Source organism: Mesocricetus auratus, unplaced genomic scaffold (genome assembly GCF_017639785.1).
Source record: "Mesocricetus auratus isolate SY011 unplaced genomic scaffold, BCM_Maur_2.0 Super-Scaffold_100676, whole genome shotgun sequence".
Taxonomy (NCBI): domain Eukaryota; kingdom Metazoa; phylum Chordata; class Mammalia; order Rodentia; family Cricetidae; genus Mesocricetus; species Mesocricetus auratus.
The window spans coordinates 174,955,165-174,982,489 of NW_024429266.1; the positions used below are offsets into that span (position 1 = coordinate 174,955,165).

Here is a 27,325-nt window from a genome sequence, read left to right on the forward strand (position 1 = left end):
GGTCTGGGAGGAGGGCAGCTCTGGGTCTCCCCAAGTAAAGCCCTCACTGGAGGCCTGTGGTTTGAAGTTGAATACTTACCCAGATGGAAGTCAGGGTTAAGGGGGCAGCGGACACAGGTGGGAGGAATATGTGTTCCCACTGCACTGTGCACTCTGCAAGCATCTAGCTTTTTAACTTGAACTGACTGTAGACTCAGGGTGTAGGCCTCGTTCTGGTTTTCTGTCTTCATCACACACAGATGAGCTATTCTTACAGCCTGCAGTTCTCTGAGAGGGCTCTCCTCTGTAAGTCCTGAAGGTAGACTGTCCTTTGCCCTCTGTCTTTGGACCCACTGTCCCTCCCTCCTCCCCTCCTTCTCTACGTCCCTTCTGTCCAGTTTTTTTTTTCTTTCTGACCTCTCTAGTTCCTGCTTTCTGCCATGCTGACTGCGAGGCCAGGCAGCACAGGGAGAATGTTCCAGTTCTTGCCTGTGAAGGAGTCCTCTCATCTAGGATGAGATCCCAAGGCTTTCTTCCCTTTCACCTTCCACCAAGTGCCTACTTTCTGTGGAGTGTTAGTGGTGTGTGGTGCTGTCAAACTGCCCTTATGTGTGGCTCTCAGCAAGTGTTTTCTGTTCACAGATAACAGTTGGTGTGTACGATCCCTGTAACCTAGCCCAGTACCCTGGATGGCCTTTGAGGAACTTTTTGGTCCTGGCAGCCCACAGATGGTATTTACATGTGTGTCATGTCTGTATGTCTTCATCTGTATGTTTCCCACAGTGGGTCTACTTATGTCAGCGTCTTTCCCTAAGTGTGTTGATTTCATCCCTGGTGTGGAAACTAGAAAATAAGTCAATTAAATTAGCTGTGACCCAGTTTCTATAACCCCCCCCCCCCTGCTCCTAAGCAGGTCTTCTCGGGAGCCCAGAGGCTATGACACTGACATTCTCCAGCCCACCCTTCCTGCTTTTAGAGGGGAATTTACTACTGCTGCTATCTCCCACCTTTGAAAAATTCCCTAATCCTAAAATAATAAAAAGGGCCATTGGGAAGAGCCAACTTATACTTGATAAGACACTCAGCATCATTGGGTATCAAGGAAATAACATTAAACCTATAAGAGGTCAGCAGCCACAGCCCCACCAAAATCACCCAAGGAAAGTGACCATGCCAGGGAGAGTTGAAATGGGAGGCAGCAAAATCCATAAAAGATGCTGTGACTCTTGTGGGAATATCAGCTGGAGTTAAAAACACCCATGGCGCTGTGGTGACATTCTGAGATTGTTGCTTACAGGGGTACAGGCTGGATACAAGCGCACGCGAACACACACACACACACACACACACACACACACAGAGAGAGAGAGAGAGAGAGAGAGAGAGAGAGAGGCATGCATGCATAATGCTCACAAAGGTGCACACACAGTGTATAGCAGCACTGTGGTTACTAGCCCCAGCCTCATGCACCTCCATTCTATGACAGAGGCACAGGAGGCTCCTCATAGCAGGTATCCTGAGCATGCCTTCATGCATAGCTTTTCTTCCTTCTTTAAGGCCTATTTTTAATTTCATGTGCATTGAGTGTTTTGGCAATGTATGCATGTGCAGCACATTTTTGCCTTTTTTTTAAAAGACAGAATCTCATTGTGTAGTTATGGTTGACCTAGAACTCACAGAGATCTGCCTGCCTCTGCCTCCTAAATGCTAGAATTAAAGGGTGTGCACTACCACAACCAGCTATAGATGGTTTTTCAAACACAATATTGAGTGAATTAAGCCGGCCTGAAAGAATACATGTCATGATTCCATTTATGTTGTTCAAAACAAGTAAAACCAGTATGGGGATCTAGGAGGGGATGGTTCAGATAGAAGTGGTCAAGCTTAGAGGGATTTTGTGATTTTTCTTTGTGTTTAATTTACTTAAGTAAAAATATTTACTCCAAAATATGAAGATAGACAAATATTGACAGACCCTAGAAAGACTGGTTATGCGTGCACTCAGTTAGTTCCAGTGCTTTTGCTATGTGTCTCCTGGCTGCTGGCAAAGGGCCTTAGGGTCTCATGTTAAGGTCTTGGAGCATCCCACCCCAGATTTAAAAGCTTCCTTTGTTAGAATTATCTGTCTGCTGTGTGATTGCTATAGAAAAAAAAATCACCTAAGGGGGAAAAATTCCCAGCTAAATTGGCAGCCAGACTCTAAACGCACAGACAAGGGTACTTGCACGAATGTGCTCAAAATCTCTCAAGGTTAGGGAGGTTAGACAGGAGTGATTGCATGCCCTGAATTCTCTGCAGCTGGCCTGGAAAGCACTGACACCAGCTCTTTCTCTCCTTTCTTATCAAATGAAATAAACTCAAACCCTGTGCGGGCGACAGGAGCGGCAGTTTCCAGTCCGTTGAAGTCCTCTGCTTTCGAGACCGCACCATGCAGGGGGTGAGAGATGTGGCCCACAGCATCATCTTCGAGGTGAAACTTCCAGAAATGGCGTTTAGCCCAGGTAATTGGCAAGTCTTTGCCAGTGCGTGTAATGATGAGTAACCAGAGACCCAGTTTCCTGCTTACAGCTTCACAGCAGCAGGGGAGAAAACACGGCTCCCACCTTGCAGGCAGTGTGAACACTTACCTTGAACAGAGGGCAGCTGTGTTCAGCCCTGAGCAGAGGCTGGGCTGTTTGGCAGCTTCTCCAATGGAGTTTTCCAGTCTGGGGGGCAGGCGGGGGTCTCCAGCTTTCTTTTGTTTTTGATCAACACAATTTCTTTATTCGTACCTCTTCCTCGAGGAAGGGTGAAGTTGCTAATTACTTAACATGTTTATTCATTCACTACTTGAAGGTGTGTGTGACCCTGTATCAGTCAGCAAAGGCGCATTTCTCCTTCCACTGTGTGTGTGTGTGTGTGTGTGTGTGTGTGTGTGTGTGTGTGTGTGTGATGCCTCATCTCTTCCCAAGTGCTGAAGTCAAAAGCCCGTTTCTTGTTGACTCTGTGCTCCAGCACGAAGATTTTGAATACATCCCAGAGAATCCTCTGCATGGACCAGGGAGGAAACCACTACTTCCATTCAGAGGCTTTCTGCTTAGCTTTTGGCTTGGCGCCCTCTTCTGGTACATCCTGAAATAGCGCCCTTGGCGTGCTTCTTTAAGATGAACTAAGTTCCCTTTATTAAGTTGCAACTCAAAGAGTTGTGGAGTATATGGAGAGTCACTAAAAAATGAAGCCAAGAAGATGCAGCCACCAGACCCCTTTCCCATGCTCCTAATTTTATCCCATGAGGACACTGTCTTCCTGAGTCTGCACTGAGCCATCTGCTTCCCTCTCTGGTGTGGCTTATGCTTCCCAGGCCTGTGGTTCATTCCCAACTGATGAAGACTTTTATGTCTCCATCCTCTTCATACTCCATGTTGAAGAGTGGTGACTCATCTTAGAAGGGGACCTTCCTTAGCTGCAAATAAAGCTCTATAATAAACATTATGAGGACTTACAGCATCATGACATGAGTCCAAGGCATTTCCATAGCCATACTCTTCAGTGTAGCCATGTGTGGCGTAACAGCATCACATCACATAGAACTGTGGTCCCTTAAGAGTCTATTGCCTAGGGATCTCATGACCTCTTAATCTGTGTAAGTACACTCTGTGGTGTTTTCAGAGTGGGTCAGTCAGCAGCCTGCCATTTCTCAGAACTGCCCCCATCATTAAGCCACACATGGCTCTCTAAGGCACCCACAGTTGGAACGCAGTGATGTGAGTATGGTAAAGTCTCCATCGTAGGCAGAAAGCTGCTCTGTACACTGGCTGAAGCAGTGTGGCCACTACTAGGCATGCACTGCAATCCTAGCTTCTCCTGCCCCTGTGCTCTGCCTGGTTCCTAGCCATGATTGGACATCATCTCATTACCAACATGTTCTTCCTTCATTTGGGCTGTGTGTTATGAGGATGATTTACATATAAGTAAATGTGGAGATTACTAATCTTCACATATAATATTTTCATTATAGTAAGTTTACAATGCATCTAATTTTCTTAGTAATGGCTGTAGCCAACCACACGTGGTAGCACATGCCTGTGATCCCAGAACTTGGGAAGTGGAGGCAGAAGGATCATGAGTATTTCATGTATGTGTTGGTTTAATCTTTGAAAGTGTGTGTAGGTGAATGTATGTGTGCATACCTACCTGTATGTCAATGTATTTGCAAGTGTGTGGGTATCTGAGTGTGTGAGTGAATATATATTGAGTGAGCATGTGTGTCCTTATGTACACATACATAAATACGAATGACTTTTGTCAGTGTGTATTTGTGGGTTTCTTAGTGTAGGTGAGTGAGTGTGCAGGATTTTGAGTGTGCATGTGCATATAAATGTGTGCGAGTCTACCGTGTATCTTGTATTAAAGCCTGTGCATGTGTTTTAGCATGTATGTGGGTGTGCATATGTAAGTGTGTTTGTGTGTGTGTAACTGATAATGGAACCTAGTTCTATTACTGCAACTTTCCCACACTGAGTGTTGTTCTACTACCAAGCTGCAGCCCCAGTTCATCCCAACCCCAGACCCGGCCCAGCCCCACCCCAGAGCCTACTTAAAGCAGACAATGGAAGTGATACTGAAATGTATCCTAAGGCTGAGTTCTCTGCTCAGGAGTTGAAGCTTTATTCTGAATAGAAGGAAGTCTTTGAGAAAAGAAAGGAGAGGACAGAGGTCCCACAACCACAGCAGAATTGTGGGAGGTCTTGTGGCCCTGAGGGGTTTCTGTTAACTGCAGGACATAGAAAGAGTACTCCACAGTGACAGGTCTACTACAGGCATGGAAATATCATACCAATCTTTGTAGCAGAGAATAAACTCTGGGAATTCTGGTATTTGAGTTCCAGGGGCTCCTATAACAGGAGTTAAAAGAGGACAGTTAGGCTGGAGAGACAGCTCAGCAGTTAAGAGCTCTGACTGTTCTTGTAGAGGTCCGAATGCCAGCACCCACATGGTGGTTCAAAACTGAATCTAGTTCTAGGGGATCTGGTGCCCTCTTCTGGCCCCTGAAAACACTGCATAGATGTGGTGAGCTAATACGCAGGCAAAACACTCATATACGTAAAATAAAAATAATTTTTTAAAAAAGAGGACAGTCAAAGTGAAAAGGAGAAGTCAAGGCCAAGTCGGGGGAAGGAGAGGGCAGTTGGGGTGAGAGGCTCAGTCTGTAAAGCGCTTGCCACAAAAGCGTGAAAGCATAAATGCAGGTTTGTTTTTATTTCTCTTTTAGTAAACTTTATGTTTTATTTACTTTAAGATTGTCCTAAAGCAGTTGGCTGGGAGAAGAACCAGAAAGGAGGCATGGGACCAAGGATGGTGAACCTCAGCGGATGCATGGACCCCAAAAGGTAGACATGACGGGGTGCCCTGTGTCCAGCGGGTTGTGGCCAGTGCTGTGCTGTGTGGTTCAGGGACGCTTGTTCTGGTAGTGAGCCAGCCACTTCCGGTCTTCATGGTCCTGAGGGTTAGTGTGGCGGGCATCCTGAGGCATGCACGGCTTCTCCACTCTCGTTTCCAGTGCAGACTCTCAGACACCTGGACCTCACCACTGCCCTTTCTAGTTTCCAGTGCAGACTCTCAGACACCTGGACCTCACCACTGCCCTTTCTAGTTTCCAGTGCAGACTCTCAGACACCTGGACCTCACCACTGCCCTTTCTAGTTTCCAGTGCAGACTCTCAGACACCTGGACCTCACCACTGCCCTTTCTAGTTTCCAGTGCAGACTCTCAGACACCTGGACCTCACCACTGCCCTTTCTAGTTTCCAGTGCAGACTCTCAGACACCTGGACCTCACCACTGCCCTTTCTAGTTTCCAGTGCAGACTCTCAGACACCTGGACCTCACCACTGCCCTTTCTAGTTTCCAGTGCAGACTCTCAGACACCTGGACCTCACCACTGCCCTTTCTAGTTTCCAGTGCAGACTCTCAGACACCTGGACCTCACTACTGCCCTTTCTAGTTTTATGGTTGTTGTTTAGAGAGTCTTACTATGCCGTCCTGGCAGGCCTGGAACTCACAGATCCACCTGCCTCTGCCTTCTTTCTAGTTCTTCGTTCATGGCTGCAGACCTTGGTCCTACTTGCCATCCCTGAAGGATATTATGAGGAACACTGATTTGTGGAGGTCACACCACTTTTGAGGATGACAATCTGCTACCCTTTTCTAAGATCTGGGAGAGTTTTCCATTCTCGGAAGAGCCATTCTTTAAGCTGATAGAGCAGCTCGGGACTGCTCTGACTTTCCCTTTCACCTTGCTGTTAGAGCGCCACATAGGAACTTTGGCCCACCCCAGCAATTGCAGAGGACAGTGGCATGCTTTCTGTGTGGTAACCTTTCTCCTCTCTGTTGCCTATGAGCTTCATCTTACTTTACTCTGATTCTGATTGCCTAATTAGTCCCATCATGTTTCCTCCCCACGCATCATGTCTGTCTTAGAAACTAAGACTGCAGCACATGTGAATGTGTTAGGTCTCAACCTGGGTCAAATGACTGAGGTACCCATTAACACATCAAAGCAGACCTGGCCCCCAGGTTCTCCCAGCATCCCTCAGTCCCTACCTGTTACAGCGTATGACTGACATATTCCACTCTCCACCCTGAACTCTCCATCCCAGGGGCTGGGCTGCCCTTCCCTATGTAATCCAGCCATTTTGACTATGCCAGTCTCTCTGTGTTTTTTTTTATTTCTTTTTATTTATTCTTTGTGTCTTTCACATCATGCATCTCGATCCCATTCATCTCCCTGTCCCTTTGTATCTGCACTTGCAACCCCCCCCCCAGATAAAATAAAATAAATAGAAAAAGAAAAGAAAAATCTGGTCACGGAAGCTGTAGTGTAACACAGTGAGTCACATGATTTACCCTTTAGTCCATATGTCTTTACCTGCAAGTGATCCTTGCAGAGTCATTGGCCTGGTTCTAGGCCTCTGGTTTCTGCTACCCTGTTAATAGTGGGCCCTCACTGGGACTCCTCTTGGATATCCTGTTACCCTGGGTCTTGCAGTTTGAGGTCTACAGGACCAGCCCCTTCATGAGCTCCAGCAGATCATAGATGGGGTGGATATTGGAGTGGGGCAACTCCTCAATTTAGGCCTAGAAAGTTGTAGAGTTGGTCATCCCGCCAGCTCTCCCTGCCCTCACCACCAGGGTAAGATCTCCAGCATTGCCCCAGCTACAGCTGGTGAGGGGCAGGGACAGCTCTCCTACTCGACACAGGCAAGGGGGGGGGAATCTCTCCCCAGCTCATACCACCATATGGCAGATGAGGGGTGGGGCCTCCCAAGCTCACGTTCTCAGGCCTGTTCACCTTCACCCATCTATAGTGAGGTGCAGGGTCCACTTTCCCAAGTGGTGCAGCTGTAAGGGGAGGGCCAGCTCCCTTGTCTCCAGGGGCGGAGGGCGTCTTTCCCACCACACGTGTGCCAGTCTCGTGGCCCAAGCTGTCACTCTTCCTAAGTGCCTCTTCTCTTGCTCTCCCTCCCACCTCTCTCCTCAGCTGGCCTAGCTCAGTCTGGTCATGCTCACTCTAACTATCCCATATGTCCCTGCCTCTGGCTGTGCTCTCTTTTTTTTTTTTGGTTTTTCGAGTTTTCGAGACAGGATTTCTCTGTGGCTTTGGAGGCTGTCCTGGAACTCGCTTGGTAGTCTCAAACTCACAGAGATCCGCCTGCCTCTGCCTCCCGAGTGCTAGGATTAAGGGCGTGCGCCACCAACGCCCGGCTGGCTGTGCTCTCTTTTATCTGCAATAAACTTCCTCCTCTACCATACCTAGGAGCTGTCATGTCCTTTCCTTTTTATTTCTTTTTTTCATTCAAATGACTCACCAGCACATCAATCTCTTGTTTTCTAGGCTGGCTGAGTCATCCGTGGATCTGAATCTCAAGCTGATGTGTTGGCGATTGGTCCCTACCTTGGACTTGGACAAGGTTGTGTCTGTCAAGTGCCTGCTGCTGGGAGCTGGCACCCTGGGGTGTAATGTGGCTAGGACCCTGATGGTGAGTTTGGGGCCTGTGCAGCTGTACAGCTGTGCCTGTTTTCCAGCACCATTGCCTTCCATCTCCCAGATTCCCTTGTGCCTCCCCCCCATTCTTTTTTGCTCTCCTCAGTATCTTTGTGCTTCTAAGAGCAATCTGTAGTCTTTGTGAGACAGAAGCAGAGGATACCCCTCCAGTCCCAGCCCAGTCCCCTTCCCACAAGTAGTGAGATTTCATACATTAGGATGTTCCCACTGATGCCAGGAGTGGTCCTTGCTGAAGGAAATAGAGGCCATTCACAGGCCTTGTCACTATCTGTTCATTTATATTTATAAAAAGTTTTCTTTGTAACTTACTAGTCTAACTAGAAATATAGGGGTTGAGGAGATGGCTCAGAGGTTAGGACCGCTAATCTTGGAGAAAACCTGTGTTCAATTCCCAGCACCCACATGCAACTCATAACAGCATGTAACTCCAGCTCCAGTAAACCCCCACCCTCTTTTGGACTCCTTGGGCATTACATGTATGTACTTAGACATGTGAAGACAAAACACTATGCATAAAATAAAAAAATCTTTAAATAAGTTTTCCAGAAATGTTCTCATTTATGAAATTGTCCATGACATCATGACAACTTGCACTAAAACACAGGTTCGTCTTGTTAGGCTGGGTTAGAAGCAAGGTTTCTCCAGTGTGGAGAGATACTCAGAGTGTTCTTATTTCACATGGGGACGACTTGATGGTCATTTTTCTGGAGTTAACTGAGATCCAAAATGAGTTTCCAGAGGAGCTAATATTTATACTTAATTACTCATTAAGAGAAGCCAAAGACATCTTGGGGTGCTTGCTAACCTTGAAACAACACAGTAGAGTTCTAGCATTCACGCACAGTCTTCCCGGTGGCACTGTCAAGAATAACACACTGTGAAAGAATTACTGATACTTCCTGGCCTAATGACTGGGAATCTAGGCCCTGGCATATCATTACACTGTCTTTTAAAAAGTGGACATTCTAATGATCAAAAATTGAATGTGTACAATTCAGTTTCTGCAGTTTCCTGTATTTTAAGATGCCCAGCTGCTTAGCAACAAAACCCTTCTTAGAGACTTTAGAAATGTGTGCTGGGACATGCTCATCAGGAGTATGGTATCCTGTTTCCATGCAGGGCTGGGGCGTCAGACATGTCACATTTGTGGACAACGCCAAGATCTCCTACTCCAACCCTGTGAGACAGCCTCTGTATGAATTTGAAGATTGTCTTGCGGGTGGCAAGCCCAAGGCCCTGGCTGCAGCAGAGCGGCTCCAGAAAATATTTCCCGGAGTGGTATGTTGATGATATGGGGATACATCCATGTTTTTTTCTCTTGTAAACTCTGTAAATGTTTAAATCCTGGGGATCCTGGGGCATGAGGCTCTGTAGAATTGGTGAGTGGGAATCAGATGTGTTATTTCCTACCAGACAGGCATCATATGACCAGGTCTGCTGCCTCCACTTGGGGATAGCCTTTTAGAAACACTACAAAAGTATTGAGGAGAAGAGTCATTGGATACCATGCTTGCACTTGCATTTGAATCCTCAAAAAAAAATATATATATATAAATATATATATAAAGCCAAGCATGAGTATGCGTGTGTAATCCTGGTGCTCTCATGGCGAGAAAGGAGGCAGAGACAGGAGAGTCCCCAGAAGCTGGCCAGTCAGCTAATCTTACATGTGCAGCAGCAAACCACAACCAAAGACCCTGCTCAAACAAGGTGGAAGGTGAGGGCAACCATCTGAGGTGACCCTCGGACCTCCACATACACACCATGGTGCCTGCGCATCTGCATGCACATGCGTCATACTTACACATAGTAGTTCCACGCCCATGCCAACACACATGCATATGCATGCAAAACAAAACAAAGAAAACTACAGCGCAACCCGAGCTGAGCTGTAGGCCAGTGGTAAAGTGTTTGCTTAGCCAACATGCTGCCCACCCCAGCACTGCACAGGAAGTGCCTCCCTCACAGTAGGAATCAATGAAGAAGGGGTGAGGAAGTGACTTTTGGAGCTGTCTTCACCCTGCCTGACTGTAAAGGGAGCTCTGGTGGTGAAGATGTAGGCTATTCATTTTAGTCTGTCACTGGACCGCATGATGGCTGCCTAGCACGCTCATGAAGTTGTGCTGACCATGGTTCTGTGTAGAAGAAAGGCTGGCTGGAAGTTGACTTCTCTGCCATACCTCCTGCTATTTTTGAGTCACACCATTTACACTACTATAGAAATACCGAAGAAAGACATGTCACTCACCGTCTTACTTTGCTGAATAGAACCATCTGGGATGGGTTTATGTGGCTCACACATCCTGATCACCATCCATCACTGAGAGAAGTCAGGAACTCAAGCAGGAACAGAGGCAGAAATCATGGAGGGACCCGCTCCCTGACTTGCTCAGCCTTATATACCCTAGAACCACCTGCCCAGAGTAGCAGCACCCATAGTAAGAAGATGGGCCTTCCCACATCAATCCTCAATCAAGAGAATGGCCTACAGATGTGCCAACAGGCTAGCCAGATGGAGGCAATTCCTCAGTTGAGGTTCTAATTGACCAGCACTAGCCAGTGCACTCAACTCACTTCAATACAAGTAAGTTTGGAGATGTGTTTTAAGTCTTTCAGTACGAGTCTACCAGTAGAATACATGGTCATTGTACCTGACAGGAGACATGTTAGCGATCTTTGAGGCTTCTGTTTGTACTTACAGTGCCACAAGTGGCACCCTCAGCCCCAGCCATAGGAAAGCCTGTCTTTCAAAAGTTTCCTCCTTTAGCCTTTCAATATCGATCTGTTGTTGATGGTTTTATTCCACAAGCGCTACCCGGAACATCATTTATTGAGTGGAATTCCATAGCATTGACTGAGTATGCACTGTGTACCCAGCTATTGTTGGGTAGCCACAGCCCCACCATTGAGACATTAGTCAGGTCTCTGCTGGCATAGTGTGGCTTATCTCACAATTCCCAAATCTCAGTGGAATCCAGCTGCAAGGCTACACCACAGATATGCAGGCTGGCTATGTTGACTGATAGACAAGACTCCTGAACTCAGCTTCCAGTCTGCTCCACATGTGATTGTTTCAAAATGGAAGGTAGGGTAGGGAGCCACAGTCTCCTGGTCCTACAGTTCTTTGACTAGAGAGTCTCAGGTCAGCCTCAGACCAGTACACCACCCTCTCTTCCCATTGCTCAGGCAAGTCACTGTGCCAAGCCCAGACTCAGAAGCACCTGGCAGTATACGCTGTCTTCACAGTGGGACGCTTGCAAAGTTCTGTGGAAGAAGGCAAAGATCGGTCCTTGTACCCTAGGTTGGACAGGCATGCCCACCTGGGAGAACAGTCCAGTCTGGCACTGGAGAGGACTGAGAGCCAGCACAGCCCGTGCAGATGTTGCCTTGAACCTGAGCTCTGCCACTTAGTTCCTGAGCCTTTGCTGACTTGCTGCCTACCCCCTGCAGTCATCTTTCCAGTCTGTGTTGAGACAACTCTGGGAAAGCCTGTGTTATCACACTTGCCTGTGGCCAGTGGCATGCAGGAGATTATGGTGCAGTTTGTGATCCTGGCACAGTTTGCTTTCTGTGGAAAATGAACATCCCTGGCTGTGTTATACCTGTGGCTCTGAGTTCTATCCTCAGTACCACAACACACACACACACACACACACACACACACACACACACACACACACACACACACACAGAGGGCTCAAGGAAATGGAGAAGGTGGAGAGAGCACAGGCCCAAGTATCGGAGGGAAAAAGCAGTAGTAGCACTGTGCACAGAGAAATTCCTGGTTGAAAGTGGTATGTGTGCCCATTGACTCCCTAGAATGCCAGCGGGTTCAACATGAGCATCCCGATGCCAGGACATCCTGTGAATTTCTCTGACGTCACACTGGAGCAGGCACGCAGAGATGTGGAGCAGCTAGAACAACTAATTGAGAGCCATGATGTCATCTTCCTGCTAATGGACACCAGAGAGAGCCGGTGGCTTCCTGCTGTAATTGCCGCCAGCAAGCGGAAGGTGGAGTGTGCTATTTGCTGCCTCTGTCTAGAGCTTAGTGAGCCACCCAAGAGAGAAGTGTCCACAACTCACCCTCCCCCAGGGAGGAGGGGGACCTGTGTGGTCCTGCAGCCATAACCCACCCTCCCCCAGGGAGGAGGGGGACCTGTGTGGTCCTGCAGTCATAACCCACCCTGCCCCAGGAAGGAGGGGGACCTGTGTGGTCCTGCAGCCATAACCCACCCTGCCCCAGGGAGGAGGGGGACCTGTGTGGTCCTGTAGGGCCTCTTTACCTCACACCGTCACCCAGCGTGGGTGTCCTCACTATTGTCTTAGCAATCCTTGCAGGTGTTGCTGTTGGTACATACAGAGGTCAAGGCTCATGTCATAGGATGCTTTACTCTCACTCTCAGGGAGGTTTTCAAAGAATGGTAATAAGAAAATACCATTTTATGAGATAAAATAGTATATGAATCTTTAATGTTATATGTCCATATAAAGACATGCATGTCTGCCTCTACCACAATTCACCCCTCATCTGTCTGTCAATCATCTGTCACCTATCATCTGTCTATTTTCTGTCTATTGTGTTTGAGGCAAAAGGGAAGAGGAGAGGAGATACAAGAGGCAATACCCCAGCAGTTACTGGAGCCCTCAGAGCTGTATCAGGAGTGGTTTTTTATTTTCTCTTATTTTCTTCTCCAGCATGCCTTTTCTTGATTCTTTCTAACTTTGTATGTGACCAAAAGTTTGGGAGAACAACTTAAATCACAACCAAGAGAAGTTCTTACAATACAAATGAAGAAGGTTTTTCTTAAAAACCCACATGGGGGGCAAATCATGATTTACAAATGGTGTCTCAGTAAAATTCTGCAAGGAACTGAAAGGACAGGGCAGAGTGGTGCTGGCACCCGCCAACCTCTCTCCCATCAGCTGCATGACCTTCAGTATTCTTGTCTATCAAAAGGCAATGCTTGTAGGGGTTTTAAATGAGATGGTTTATGTTAGCAGTTTATCAATTCTCTCACAGGTTTCAATTGGCTATTAAAGTCTAGTTGCACTCACATGAAAAGGAAAGCAATTTAAAGGTAGCTGCATGTGAACTTAGTCTTGGTCTGAAGTGTGTTTGTCCTGACCCCCTTTTATTCCTTCAATGCTAACAGCTGGTCATCAATGCTGCCTTGGGGTTTGACACCTTTGTTGTCATGAGACACGGCCTGAAGAAACCCAAGCAGCAGGGCGCTGGGGACCTGTGCCCAAGCCACCTTCTGGCACCTGCTGACCTGGGCTCCTCGCTTTTTGCTAACATCCCTGGATACAAGCTTGGCTGCTATTTCTGCAATGACGTGGTGGCTCCAGGAGATGTAAGTCAAGTTTTGTGGTTTCAAGCAGCTCTATTCAGTATTCCATGTGCTGCAGCAGGGTCCTGTCCCGCATGGCTGTTTAAAGATTGTCTAGTAAAGAGCAATCTCTAGTTGGGGTGGGTGGTGTTATCCCACCATGAGTTGTGAATGGTACTCTTTCCTGAATGGCCATCTGACAGAAGCTGAGTAAGGAAACTTCTGCATAGCTGGTCCCTTATAGAAAGAGCTCTAGAAAGAGCCCCATATACGAGAGACTAAAAGCCCCAGGTTCCGGTCCAGGCCTTCTGCTGTCTCCTCAGTGATCCAGAAGGCCTCTTCTTCCCTGTGACTTTGCAGAACAGGGCAGGGCAGGGCACAGGCCTGTCACACTGTCATGCAACTGCATTTCAGGTAAACACCAAGTACCCTTTTGGTTTGGTTTGATTTGATTTGTTTTTTTTAAGTATATAAGTATGCCTCTTACAGTATTCAAGAACTGCTAAGAATAAAAATATTTGTTGTTTGTCTGAAATTGAACTCTTAACCATTCCTGATGTATTTAATCTGACAATCTAGAAGAGGCAGCCCTTGCCGGGCGGTGGTGGCGCACGCCTTTAATCCCAGCACTCGGGAGGCAGAGGCAGGCGGATCTCTGTGAGTTCGAGGCCAGGCTGGACCGACAGCCTCAAAAACAATACAGAGAAACCCTGTCTCGAAAAACCAAAAAAAAAAAAAAAAAAAACAGAAGAGGCAGCCCACCTGTCCTGAGCATGCTCAGTGCTGAGCAGGTGGAATGTGAGGCAGCCAGGAGTGCCTCCAGCTGGGTTCTCCAGGAGGCCTAGTGAGCCTGCCAGAACAGGCATTCCTCGAGGTAGGGATCGGGGGACATGATGGGACAACTGCCCTGTTTCCCCTTCTGCTATTATAAAACCAGGCCTCTCTCTGAAACCACTGGCTTTTGCTTGTCCTATAGGTCAGGGGTTGCCATCAAGCAGAGTTGAGGCCTCAAGCAGGACAGCCATGTCTTTTCAGTCCATGAAATTGTTATAGTATCAAATAGCCTCAGGATTTGTCCCATTTGGAAGGTTAGAATTTGTGAGGTTGACCCAGTGACAACTTGTGTGTGGAGTCAGGTTGTAACAAATGCTTGCAGTTTTGCAGTTAAGTCCTCAGACTAGTCAAGATGACAAGGCAGTGTGCAGGAACAGAGGGCAGCAAAGCAGAGATTGTGGCTCCTTCCTCAATCAGGGTCACTGAGTCATTACCTCAGGGAAAATGGCAGGACAGGGTCACCAGCTACTCACGATTATTCCTCCCTGTGACTCAACATCTCATCTACTAAGTACAAGAGAGGGATGAATTCCTCCACAGGACACTCGGTGCGGAGCCACCATGAGGCCATGCCACTGATGGTCAGTGTCCCCATCTATGTCTCCTGACAGTGTGCATCCTGTTCAGCGGATTGTCTCATTTAATTACATACTCTGTTCTGTTTATTATGATCCTCCCAAGACACAGTGGGGTGAGGCTGGAAGGCCTTTGTCAGCTGTACCAATCTGGTTGTAATTTCATCTTTATCATGGGGAGTTTCAGGTTTCTCTAGGGCTGCCTGGACTACAATATTCTACATGTGTCAGTGGTTGTTTCTCTTTAGTCAACCAGAGACCGGACGCTGGACCAGCAGTGCACAGTGAGCCGCCCAGGCCTGGCCGTGATTGCGGGTGCCCTGGCTGTGGAGCTGATGGTGTCTGTCCTGCAGCATCCTGAGGGGTGAGTCTGCAGCCCAGAGATGAATGTTTGGACTGAGTGCGTATCAGTAATTGCTGGGCACTGACTCCTTCAGGCTCTCTTGGCTTTTCTGACCTCAAAACAAGACAAAAAAAAATCTAGTCCAATTCTTTGGCATATGATCTCTGGGGTATGCCCTGTGCCCTTCTTGAATTCTTGTGAGTTTTTTTGGCATCTGATTAGGAAGACTTGGCAGAGGCATTCAGTCTTATGTTAGTCTATTGTGGTTTTCTTAACCCTGGACATTGTGACTGTATATACTATGTCTATATGTGTATATGACTGTATAATGTGTATACCATATAATGTGTCACTGGCGTTAGGAGTTGTATCAGATGCCTGTGACTGAATTCCGTGTCCAGAGACTTGGCCAAATAAAGTTCCAAGTCCACAGTCCAGGGTAGGTCCAGAGGCTGAGCATATGCCACTGAGTCCCCCTCACCTGTGGGCACACGGTGCTGCTGTGCTCTCCATTGTCACATCCATGTGACAGTGCCTACTCACAGGCAATTAAGCATTTATTTTAATAGCAAACTAAAAGCCATGGGACCTGAGACAAAGGAACTCCTGTCAATTTTCTGTTTTTTATTTTTAATTAATAGATCTGTGTGTTTAGCATGGTTACCGCGCTGATTACTCTCCCTCCCATCACTGCCTGTCTCGCTCCTCTGCCCTACAGCTCTCTCTCTCATATACATGGCTTTTTGTTTTGTTTGGTGGCCCACCGAGTTTGGCCAGGGCCAGCTGTGTGACCGTGGGCTTTCGGCTATGCACTGGAGCCTGCTGAGCTCAGCAGTGGGTATGCTCTGTGCCCTGTGCCTCCTCCCTCCCAACATCCATCAGTCAGTGATAGGTCAGCAGTGAGCAGTAGGGCCCCTTTGTTACTCTTCTCCGGGGAGCCCATTCAGATGACTACAACTTAAAACAACACTGCATCTTTTAACTACAGAATGAACAAAATCCATATGAAACGTCACAGGTAACATCAGGTCCGTGGCTCTTTCACCTGCTGCCAGGGTCAAGTATCACAAATAGGACATTTGTCACTATTGGAATCTAATTTTAAAAAGGTTTTTGATTGGTTTGCATGTCCCTCCTCCTGTTCAACCTGAGCACCTGTCTTGCCATCAGCTGCTTGTCCAGAACCGCAGCCCTCCCCGCAGAGCCCTTGCCTGTCCCCAGTTCCAGCCTGGCTTCTCTAGCATATCCATTTCCTAGGGACGCCCTGGGGAGGATGGCCCCCACCCTTCCTGTCTTCCCAGGGCTGACTAGAGATCATGGAGCATTGCAGGCCTGGTGCCTTCCCCGTTGATCCCGAGTGTAGCTGGTTCCTACTTGTTGCAGTTTTCAGTCCATAGCAGGCAAAGCACAGGGCCGTTGGCAGCCATGACACGGCATGCCCTTGCAGTTCTTAGCTTGGATTTCCCGAGTGCAGCCTCCCCACTCTGCAGACCACCGGGCTCATTATCAGCACACAGATGCTGTTCTGGTTGCATAGTCCCGAGACCACTGTTTCCTGTGCTCCTAGCCCTGATGGCAGCCAGTGCTTTCCTGTCATGGCAGCCGTGGACAGTGGGCCAGCCACTTTCTCCTTGAGTTCTATTTTGCCAACAGCTGCCTTGGTGATACAGACCCTTTCCAGAAAACACATCCTTTGAATCACCTAGGAAGGAGTGCTAAGAAATCTAGCTTTGTCAGCTGGGCCTGTTGCCTCCCTGAATGAGGTTGTGAGAGGTAGAAGAGGAGACCTAATGTTGGCTAGATAACCAGCAGTGCCTTCACATTTATTTTTGAAAATTCTTTAATATTTAAACCCCAGGCCGGTGGTGGTGGCACACGCCTTCAATCCCGGCACTCGGGAGGCAGAGGCAGGCAGATCTCTGTGAGTTCGAGGCGGGGCTGGACCGACAGCCTCCAAAACAATACAGAGAAACCCTGTCTGGTAAAACCCAAAACAAACAAACAAACAAATAAATAAATAAATAAATAAATAAATAAATAAATCCCAGAAGATATTTTACATGGTTAGTATTCATTTAGTTTTGCTAACAGTTTTCAATTCTTCCTCTGTTTCCAAACTTGTGGCTCTACCTGTAGAATTCCCTTAAGCATTTCAGTTTTCGTTTGTCTGATGCAATTTTAGACTAGTATATTCCCTCTCTCCTATTCCTCCTTCTCCTCCTCCCCCTCCTTCTTTTCTTCCTCCTTCTTTCCCCCACCCCCATCATTCCTGAATACTAGGCAGGTACTCGTTACCACTGTGCCCCAGGTCTAGCTCCTGTCTCTCAGGTCCCCGTGGGTCATCTCTTGTCCCTTTTACTATCTCCCAGTGGTCTTCCCACAGTGACTTTGGGGCAGTCTCCCTGCTCTAGCTCATTTTAGCCTTCTGCAGCTTCTGGCATCTCCAGCGTAGTGAGTGCTGTCTGCAGTGTAAACTCTCTGCACTGTCCCCTAGAACAGCACTCTTTCCTGTCTCTTGTCTTCCGTGCTCTTCCTAAGACTCTGACCTGCACTCTGTCTGGCCCACTGCATCCTGTCTTCCCTGGCTTCAGCCCATTGTTTTCTGTTGCTCATCCACCACGCTGGCTCATGCTTTCCTATCTGTGCCTGGCAAAGGTCAAGATCCCCAAGGTTTTCAGCCCCGTTGTTACATTTCAGGTCTAGACTTTCCGTATGTTCTCCCTCACACAGCTCTTATTCTCCACTGAACTTACGGTTTTGGCTGAGGGCAAACAGGTGCCCACACTCGGCTACAGATGCAGCCGTTCATTTCTCACAACTTTGTGCAAAGCCCTGCCCCAAGAACGCTGTGCTGTCGACCTCTTCAGTCCCCTATTGAACTTACTAGGGGAAAACTAGTAGTTGCTTTTGGTTTTCTTCTTTTTGGACAGAGTCTCACTGTGTATCCCAGGCTTGCCTTGAATTCACACAGCCCCTCCCACTCAGGGCGGTCCTCAGTCTGCCCAGTGCCAACATTAAGTTCATGCCATCTCACCTGTCTTCTTAGTCCTATTTCTGATGAGGAAGCTAGGCTGAGCGTCTGAGACTCAAATGGCTAGTGGGTGACAGTCAGGCTGTGGCTTTGGAGTGCTGTGCTAAGTCTGCCATTTGTAGTGCCCATGGAGAGAAAAGAGCTTAGAAAATACTTATTTTTCATCCAAATTGAATTCCAAGAAAGGCAATACAGAAGGCCACAGCAGTAGTCTGTTTGTCACATGACTCGGGGGGCCTCAGCAGTTAGCAGACAAGGCATAAAGGGGGAATGAGCGGTTACATCCTCCCCTGCCTTTGCCTCCTCTGCCACCCAGGTTTCTTCCTATCACCTACACCTACACCACTCCACACCTCCTTGATCCCAACTTACCCCCCCCCCTTTGCCCTGGTAACAGGTTAAAAAAGCAGTTCTTCTGGGGTACAAATGAGTATGGCCTCTCTCTGGAGAGGAGCCCATTACTTCTGCCTACTTCACTCCTTGTAGTTCTCCTTCCTTGGTGTCTATGGCATTTAGATCAGTTCAGCAGGTGAGAGGAGGGTGTGGGGATATACAAGGCTGAGCTGGAGGATAGTTCAAGCCAGGAGCTAAGGCTAGCCTTCACTACTTAGTGAAAGCATGAGAAAGGAAGGAGGTAGGGGGAGGGAGGGAGGGAGGGAGAGGGAGGGAGGGAGGGGGAAGGAGGGAGGGAGAGAGAGAGAGAGGGAGGGAGGGAGGGGAAGGAAACAAGCCTTGCTCTTGGCAGTTTATCTCAGAAGCCCCTGTTGTATCATACAGCCCCCTTCCTCCTGTTTCACAGCTAATGGTTAAGCTGCTTGGTTAGAGACACTACAAGCTCGCTCTCATCTTTCCCACTCCACAGTGCCCGTTCTTCAATGACTGCCTTTCCCTCCCTCCCTCCCATGGAACAAGTTTCCTGCTAGTTATGAAGCCCAGCCAAGGGGTTTTGGTTCTAACTCTTCTCAGTGCCCCGAGATGCTCTCTCCTGTGCTCATGTGAGCACGCGTGAGCTGAGAGCCCTCCTGCTTCCCTCTTGCAGGGGCTACGCCATCGCCAGCAGCAGTGACGACCGCATGAATGAACCTCCCACCTCTCTGGGACTTGTGCCTCACCAGGTGAGTGATTTGGAAATGAACTTGTGGACCTGCATCAATCCTCTGGTGGAGTAGAAGGTGGGGTCGCCCCACAACTCCTGCAGCTGAGGCTTCAGAGGGGCCATATGAGCTGGAAACTGTCCTGTTCTGAGGTCCTGCTGGGAGGAAATGAGCCCATGGCACTGCCTGACCTTGATGTAGAGCTGCTGACCAGACTCCACCACGCAGGAGAAAAAGAAGGGACAGGCTTTGGGACAGCCAGGCATGGTTCAGTTGGCCTTCCTTGGCCCGGTGTCAGGGCCTTGTTTTTCTGTCTACAAATCCCACTGAGCTACTCCTTGGTAGGCCAGGCTGATGGGTGCCAGCCCAGTGGGTGTAGAGTAGCTGACTAGCCTGCAGTGCCCAGTGCCCTACCTGGGCAGGAAGCCTTTCTGGGCAAGCATGAACAGACTGTTAGCCATGTTACCCAGAAACAGGGCCTTTTGACATCATGCGGGGTCCATGCCTGAGGATGAAAAGGAAGATGCTGGAACGAAGCCATGGGTGCTGTATCTCATAGTCAGCATGCTGCCTTTGGGAAAATGAGGGCAGTTTAGTGTGACATTTGGGGAACTGTCCCTTCAGTGCAGATCCTGCCTGACAAATTTGTTTGTTTGGTGCTAGGATGAAACTCCTGGGCCTTATGCATACCAAACATGTGCTCTGCCACAGAGTAGCCGCCCGGCCCCTGTGCCTGGTGTTTCCCAGTGAGAATGAGTCAGCAGAAGGAGGAGCTAGCCCACCATTGTGGAGAGTTAGTGAAGCTGTGCTCCAAGCCCAGACTTTGGGCGTGACTGGAGTTCTTTCAGAGCGTCTGTGGGCAGAGACTTGCACCTTGGTGCCTCAGCCTGCTGCTCTGCTCCTTCTCTCTTGCCTGCACCACCTCCTGTCTTAAGCCTGCTTTCCTCTGTCTTAGCCTGTTCAGGTCAGGAAAGTAGGTGCTTTAGCCAGGGTCCAGGAATACCTCTGCCTTGGCTTTGGAAACCATACTCAAGGCACCCAAGTACGGCATCTGTATGATCTGAACATGTCAGTCTTTTTCCACAGACACATTCGCAGCAGGGCCTGGCAATACAGCGGTCACCCCTCCCCTGCCGCACACAGTACTGCTGGCTTCCAGGCCGACCTGGGTTGCTCTCAATCACATCTCCTCCAGCTCGTTCTGCCTCTTTTCCTGCCCTGGAGCCTGATCCTCATCTCTCTTACCAATTTCATGTTGAGGAGGGTCTTAATTAAATTTTCAGTCATGCTCCCGCACTGGTTCCTTCCTTTAAGTTAAATTGCAGCCTCTGTTGCTTTCTCAGTGCTGAGGCCAGAGGGCAGAACACCCTCCCTAGAGGGGTGACTGTGTCAGATGCATGTGCCTATGTTTCCCAAGTGCTATGGCAACTCATCCCTCGATGGGCATTCATCCCCGGCGAGCCTGGCAATTGCTTGCCATTCACTAAGCCTCCAAGCTTTCCCCTCCTTTGCAGTTGTCTGAAGGGTTATTTTGGTTGTTGGCCACCTCTTCATTTGGCCTTTTCAAAGGCTGAAGAATAAGGCCACCGTATATGGTAAAAGCCCAGTGTGTGTGTGTGTGTGTGTGTGTGTGTGTGTGTGTGTGCTGCTTACTTGTTTCAAGTTTTAAGCCTTTATTTTTAGCTACATTCTAAAAAGGAAAGTGGAAAAAGAACTTTAAAATTAATCAGAGTTGTTCAGTCCCCATTTAAACAAATGTTTTGTTTTCTTTTTCTTTTTTCTCAGGAGGAGGGGACTCTATTTGTGCAACTGTGTTTTGATTAGGGAGCATCATCTCCCCAGAGCTGGGCCTGGTGGCAGACTCAGCATCCTTCCATCCCTCCTCCCTTCTCCCTCCTTCCCTTCCTCCTCTCCCTCTCCTCTGCCCCCTCCTCCCACTCCTCTTCCTCCTCCCCTCCTCTCCCTCATTCTCCATCCTCTAGAGACAAATGATTTCCTGTTGGAGGGGAGCTGGCTAAGTCCCTTTGTGTATTTCACTTGTAAAGAATGACCTGTAAGGTTCTGGCTCATTTTCTCAGTGCCCCAAGGAGAGTGCTTATTAATCTGCTCCGGTGGAGTGAGATGCCTGGAAAGCCCCCACCCCACCCCCTAAACCTCCCCAGCACCACTGTGTAATGGAGAACATTCCTTGACTTCCCTGCTATCCTCTAAGTGGGACCTGGAAGGCTATTGGTTTGCTATGCCCTTCCTTGTGGGTCCACAGGCAAATTGACCCCATTCAGATATTGTTGAGGGACTTTGAGGGACTTGATTATTCCCTAACTGAAATCAGCTGAATGTTATAGCTGAAGAAACAGCACTGGACTTGAAAACGGTGAAAAACCACTTGATGTAAGGAAACGGGCTCTTTGGGTGGCAGATTTTTTTTTCATTCATTTTTTTTTCTTTTTTTAGTCTTTGGTCAACACACAGGGGTTAGATACTGCAATCAGTCAGAAAGTATAGGTTCTTTGTCTTTGAAGAGAGTGATTTTTTCCCTCAAAACAATGTATTGATTAGTGCATAACCACATACAGATAATGACTGAAATCATGAAATGTATGATCCAAGCACTCACAAAGTGAACACATACACACACATGAACTTCCCTCAACTCACAGGAGGCATTTATTACACTTTGAACTTTCTGAAAACGGATTCCTACAGTATGTGTACCCCTTGGTCAGGAGTCTTCGGCAGACAACATTTAGATTGTAGTTCTCAGCAAAGATCCCACCAGCCTGGATTTATTAAGAGATGATATCCAGGCATGATGGCACAGCTTGTAGTTCCAGCAGTTGGAGGTGGGGCAGGTAAGTTGAGAGTTCAAGGCTCTCTGGGGGCACATAGTAAGGCCCTGACTCAAAAGTGATGGGGGGGCATGGCTCAGTGGATAAAGCTCTTGTTGCACAAGAGCAAGAACCAGATTTCAGATCCCTAGCACCACCTGTAACCCCACATAAGTGCAGGGCCAGCATGGCTGTCCACCTGTAACCCCACATAAGTGCAGAGTGAGCATGGCTGTTCACCTGTAACCTCATGTAAGTGCAGAATGAGCGTGGCTGTCCACCCGTAAACCCACATAAGTGCAGGGTGAGCATGGCTGTCCACCTGTAACCTCAGCACCTGCACATGTGAGGGAGACACAGGAGGTTTGGAGCATTTGGCTAGGTAGACCAGCCTCACCATGGAGCCTTGGGTTCAAGAGACTCTGCCTCTATATATGAAGAGTAAAGTGATCAAGGAAAACATCAAATATCAACCTCTGGCCCCCATCCACTTACACATGCTTGTATGTGTGCCTGCACACATGTGTGTCACACATATTGATGAGTGAGAGGTTATGACAGGAAGTTTAGGTGTATGTGCTCATAACCACTGAGCCGTTTCTGCATCCCCAGGCCTTCTATTTTTTTAATAAGGTCTCCTTATTTGGGGGTCCAAGGATGCTCAATTCTTGTGCCCTGGGAGATGAACAGACTGCCTACTTAGAGGAGGTTCAGCCAGGGAGACATTGCCTGAGGTGAAGCCTAGGAAAGAGCTTTCTTCCTCTCCCTCTCCTTGGATTCTGTGGCCCTTAGCTAGACGGTAGGAAAAGTGGATGGTTCACAGTTGTACTGTCTTGACCGCCGTGTTTCTGACCCTCTCCACCCAACCAGCCAAGCAGGTGCTTCCCAGGCACAGACTGTGCAGGGCACGCTGGGATCAGAGATAGAAAGGAAGTGCTTGCTGTCAGTACAGTCTAAGGTAGTAGACACAACCAAGCCGTGAGGGTGTGGCAGGATCTCCATGCAATGGGAAGTACCTGAAAGCTAGGAGGGTCCTGGGGATATGATCTGACCGCACCCCCATGCTGCCTACCTTCTCCTTGGGCAAGTGTCTCATCTCCTCTGAACCTCATGTTTTCTGTCTGTGAATGGGGACAATCTAATAATGAGCCCCCAAGAGTCACATATAGATGGTATTTATTAGGCATTAGCAGAGTTCAGGGCACATGAGACCCTTCCTGTGTTGACTTTCTTCCTCTTTCCACTTTTTATTAAAGAGGAAGTTTATCTCTAAACAGGAAATTAGGAAGAATCCTAGAACTTGGGAAACAATGCTCATTAGGTCTCAAGAGTTAGCTGTATCCTGCAGTATTTTTCTGAAGATGATGCTGGCCAGCTTCCAGTTTAGCTCTTTGGTCCCTCTGTGGCTCCAGTTCGGTAATGAGAGGCAGCCAGAGATGGGAACGGAAGCTGTTATCTGAAACAAAGACCTCTGCAGTGTGCCTGGGGCTCACTGTTGCTAAACTCCATCTTGGCACGGAATGTGATTAAGACTCTTTTTCAGCATCCAGGATCGATCTGGAGTTTGGAGCACGTTTTTATGCATGCAGACTCCAAGCTCTAGACCTTGCCAAGCCTGAAGGGAGCTACTGCAGCATCTGAGCTTGGGGCTCCGGAGGGGGCTTCAGAGCACCTTTGGGGTGACTGTTTGTTCCTGGGCAGTTGATCTTAGCAGTTCCCATTGAGGTGAAGTGGGCTTGGCACTAAAGTTAGTTTTACTGAACACTGGTGGAAACATAGCCAGCACAGTGGTTCAGAGAGGGAGGCCCCCTCCTTTCCTGATCTATTTATTTTTTATCCTCTGGGCAAAATCCACTGAAAATAATTGAATTCACCTGAGAGGTGTTACATATCTGCATTTTTGTTTTACAATGTGTTTGAGTTCCTCCCTCCCTCTCCCTCCCCCCCTTCCCTCCTCCATGCATTTCAGCTTCTCCACCAGGCTTTTAGAGCCAAAATAAACCAGAACTGAGATTCCGGGCTTTTCTCCTTGGTGCTTATAAGGCTGTGTCATTTCTCTGAGTCTTGGTTATCTTATCTGGAAAGTGGTGGGAGGTAACAGGATGCCCCAAAATGAGCTGCCACAGGACAGGTGAAAACACTCCACATGTAGCCCTGGCGTGGGGCCGGTGCTTACACCTGCCCTGCACCCTCACGTGGCATGACAAGGGTATGCTTTGTCTGCTGCCTGGAGAGCAGACTACAGGTATGAGGGCCCTGGTGTAAAACTGGAGTCACTTTAGCTAAAATTACAACAAACCATCCCAGCTCTGCCATCAGTCACCTCTGAGCCCTTCCAGAATAAACCTCCACCAGCACAACCCAGAGCCACCACTGCAAACTTCCAGGGACATGGTCATTGGAGATGCACCAGCCTGAGCAAGGAAGACTTTGTGGTAACCTCTGGTGTTTGTCATTGTTTGGTGTGTTTCTGAAGGGTCTTGTATGCCTGATGAAGTCTGGTCACACTGCACAGGCAGAGTGCTGAGACCACCAACCCCCCTGTAACAGCACTCATGGCCTGTGTGAACTGCCTACTACCTCTCTTCTCACACCCAGGGCAGTGTCTCTTATCTGCCAAGCCCTGATAGCCAAGCCCAGGGATAACCCAGGCTGCTTGACAGCAGAGATTTCACCTCGCCAGCTTTGCCTGTTTGGGTTCTGCAGTGACTAGCAGGGCAGGATCCAAGAAAGCATAGGTAGCTTTCTTCCAGGGTCCTGCTATATTGCAGGTAGCAGCAAAGAAGCACATATTTTGGGTTAGCATATCTTTTCTTCTGGGAGAGAGGGCACATAGCTCCATGGTAGAATTAGCAATCATAAGGCCTTGGGATTCACATCAAGTACCAGAAATAAATGAAAACCATTTTCCCCCAGAAAGATACCCTGGACACTAAAGCTGGTGAATATTTGAGGGGTGGGGGCTTCAGGAACTTTTCATTAAGAACTTGGTGAAAATATCAAATTTATAAACTGCTCCTAAATCATCCTTTCCAAGCCATAGTTTATAGTCAACAATTGTACCCTTTAATAGGTGTTGACAAGCACCTACACTCCCATCTCACCACCACAGAGGAGGCTTGGTGCATTTGTCACCCCAGCCAGCCCTTTGGGGGCATGTTCTTTCCAGTCCTTCCCTCAGTCCCGGACAGTGACCTGATTTCTGTCCAAGCTGCTCCATGTCTCCTCTGTGCTTCCGCCATGAAAGGGGAGAGTGGGGCATGCAAAGATGGCTCAGTGGCTAGGAGCGCATGCTACTGCTGCAGAGGACCCGAGGTTAGTTCCCAGACTCCACAACCGCCAGCTCCAGGGCTTCCTCATGCCACTCTCTCGTGGCACTGCACTCACACACACACATACACACACACACACACACACACATACACACACATACACACACACAACTCACATACACACACTCACACACACTCACATACACATAAACACACACTCTCACACATACATTCACATACACAAACACACTCACACACAAACACACACATGAACACTCACACAAACACTCTCACACAAACACACACAACTCACATACACACACTCACATACACACACTCACATACACACAGACACACAAACACACAACTCACATACACACACTCACATACACACAACTCACTTATACACACTCACATACATACAGACACTCACACATACATTCACATACACAAACACACTCACACACACATAAACACACACTCTCACACACAAAAACACTCACACACACAGAGTCATAAAAACAGAAAAGGGCAGAGAACAGAATCTTTGGCACCATTTCACAGACTCTTCATTTAAATATTGATTTGGCTCATAAGGTGGAATGGTGGTGCTCTTTCTAAAACTGTAGAAAGAATTCCAACGTGGGATGGATCTTTGCTTTCTTTGACTATGAGTTGAGTTGTAGCCTGTCCTTTTGGAAAAGGTCTGGATACATCCTTTAGGACTTCTGCATAACCTAGCTTGTGGGTCACTGTGGGAGTTTATGCATGTCTAAGTATGGTGCTGAACTCCTCTGTAAGTTTTATGATTTCCCGTCAGGCTGAAGGAATATAGTTGGCCATACACTTAAGAGCTCATTTCTGGCCTCTCAATTCTTCATGGACCATAGCCTTGCTGTATGCGAATCCTGCAGCCTTGGATTCTTACTCACATGGTCAGGTGATTACACAGGAAGAAATGGTTTTCCAACAAGTAGCTCTGCAGCTGGGTGTGAGGGCTCACCCTGCCATCCCAGTACTGACAGAAGGATTGCCATAGTATACGGCCAGCCTGGGCTATGGAGTCAATCCCTGTCTCAAAATAAACAGAAACATCTGTGCCAAGACTGAATTTGTACATGCAAAAGAAGGATTTTAGACCTCCCCTGCATACCATGAATAAAGATTAGCTCATGAGGCTGGTGAGGTGGCTTGAGTCCTGGTGAGACATCTGTGACCTGTTGAGCTGGCTCATCTTATGTTAGCTTGATAACAAGCTAGAGTTATCTGGAAGGAGGGTATTTTAGTTGAGAAAATGCCTCCATAAGATCTGGCTGTAAAGCATTTACTTAATTAGTTATTGATGTGGAGGCCCAGCCCATTGTGGGTGGGGTCTTCCCTGAACTCGTGGTTCTGGGTTCTGAACCCAGCTGGCAGGCTGAACAAGCCACAGAAAGCAAGCCAGTAAGAAGCACCCCTCCTTGGCCTCTGCATCTGCTTCTGCCTCCATGTTCCTGTCCTGTTTGAGTTTCTGTCCTGACATCCTTTGATGGTGAACAGACATGGAAGTGTAAGCCAAATAAACCCTTTCCTTCCCAATTTGCTTTTTGGTCATGGTGTTTCATCTGGTATTTCATCACAGCAACAGTAATCCTAACTAAAACACCCATATTACTGCTGGCCTCTCTCTGTCTCTCTCTGTCTCTCTGTCTCTCTCTCCCCTCCCCCTCTCCCTCTCCTTTCCCCTCTCTCTCCCTCCATCTCTCTCTTGTCTCTGTCTCTCCCTCCTCTCCCCCTCCCTCTCTCTCCTTCCTCTTTTCCAGCTCTCCTTTTCAGCCTCATAACTAGGTCTACTCCCTCTCTTCCCTCCAGCTCTGTCCCCCCATAAGTTTAGAAGAAAAAGTCTATAGAACAGAAATGACAACAGAAGGTCCGTGAGCCACCAAAGAGTGGAGACGGTTTTGTAGGCCACATTCAATAATATTTTAATGGCACATGTGCTAAGTCTGCTTGC

At 48.1% G+C, this 27,325-nt stretch overlaps 1 protein-coding gene across 6 annotated transcripts in view; it reads left to right on the plus strand.

The window, feature by feature from the left end:
* The window catches only part of Atg7 (autophagy related 7), a 278,976-nt gene that overhangs the window by 55,787 nt on the left and 195,864 nt on the right, over positions 1-27,325 (plus strand). For all 6 annotated transcript variants that reach the window (XM_040738126.1, XM_040738125.1, XM_040738129.1 and 3 more), the window contains 9 exons: positions 622-710; positions 2,359-2,480; positions 5,258-5,348; positions 7,852-7,996; positions 9,142-9,300; positions 11,842-12,036; positions 13,179-13,379; positions 15,013-15,128; positions 19,178-19,253. In XM_040738126.1, coding sequence (XP_040594060.1) covers positions 622-710; positions 2,359-2,480; positions 5,258-5,348; positions 7,852-7,996; positions 9,142-9,300; positions 11,842-12,036; positions 13,179-13,379; positions 15,013-15,128; positions 19,178-19,253 — 1,194 coding nt within the window. The remainder of the gene's footprint in view (positions 1-621; positions 711-2,358; positions 2,481-5,257; positions 5,349-7,851; positions 7,997-9,141; positions 9,301-11,841; positions 12,037-13,178; positions 13,380-15,012; positions 15,129-19,177; positions 19,254-27,325) is intronic.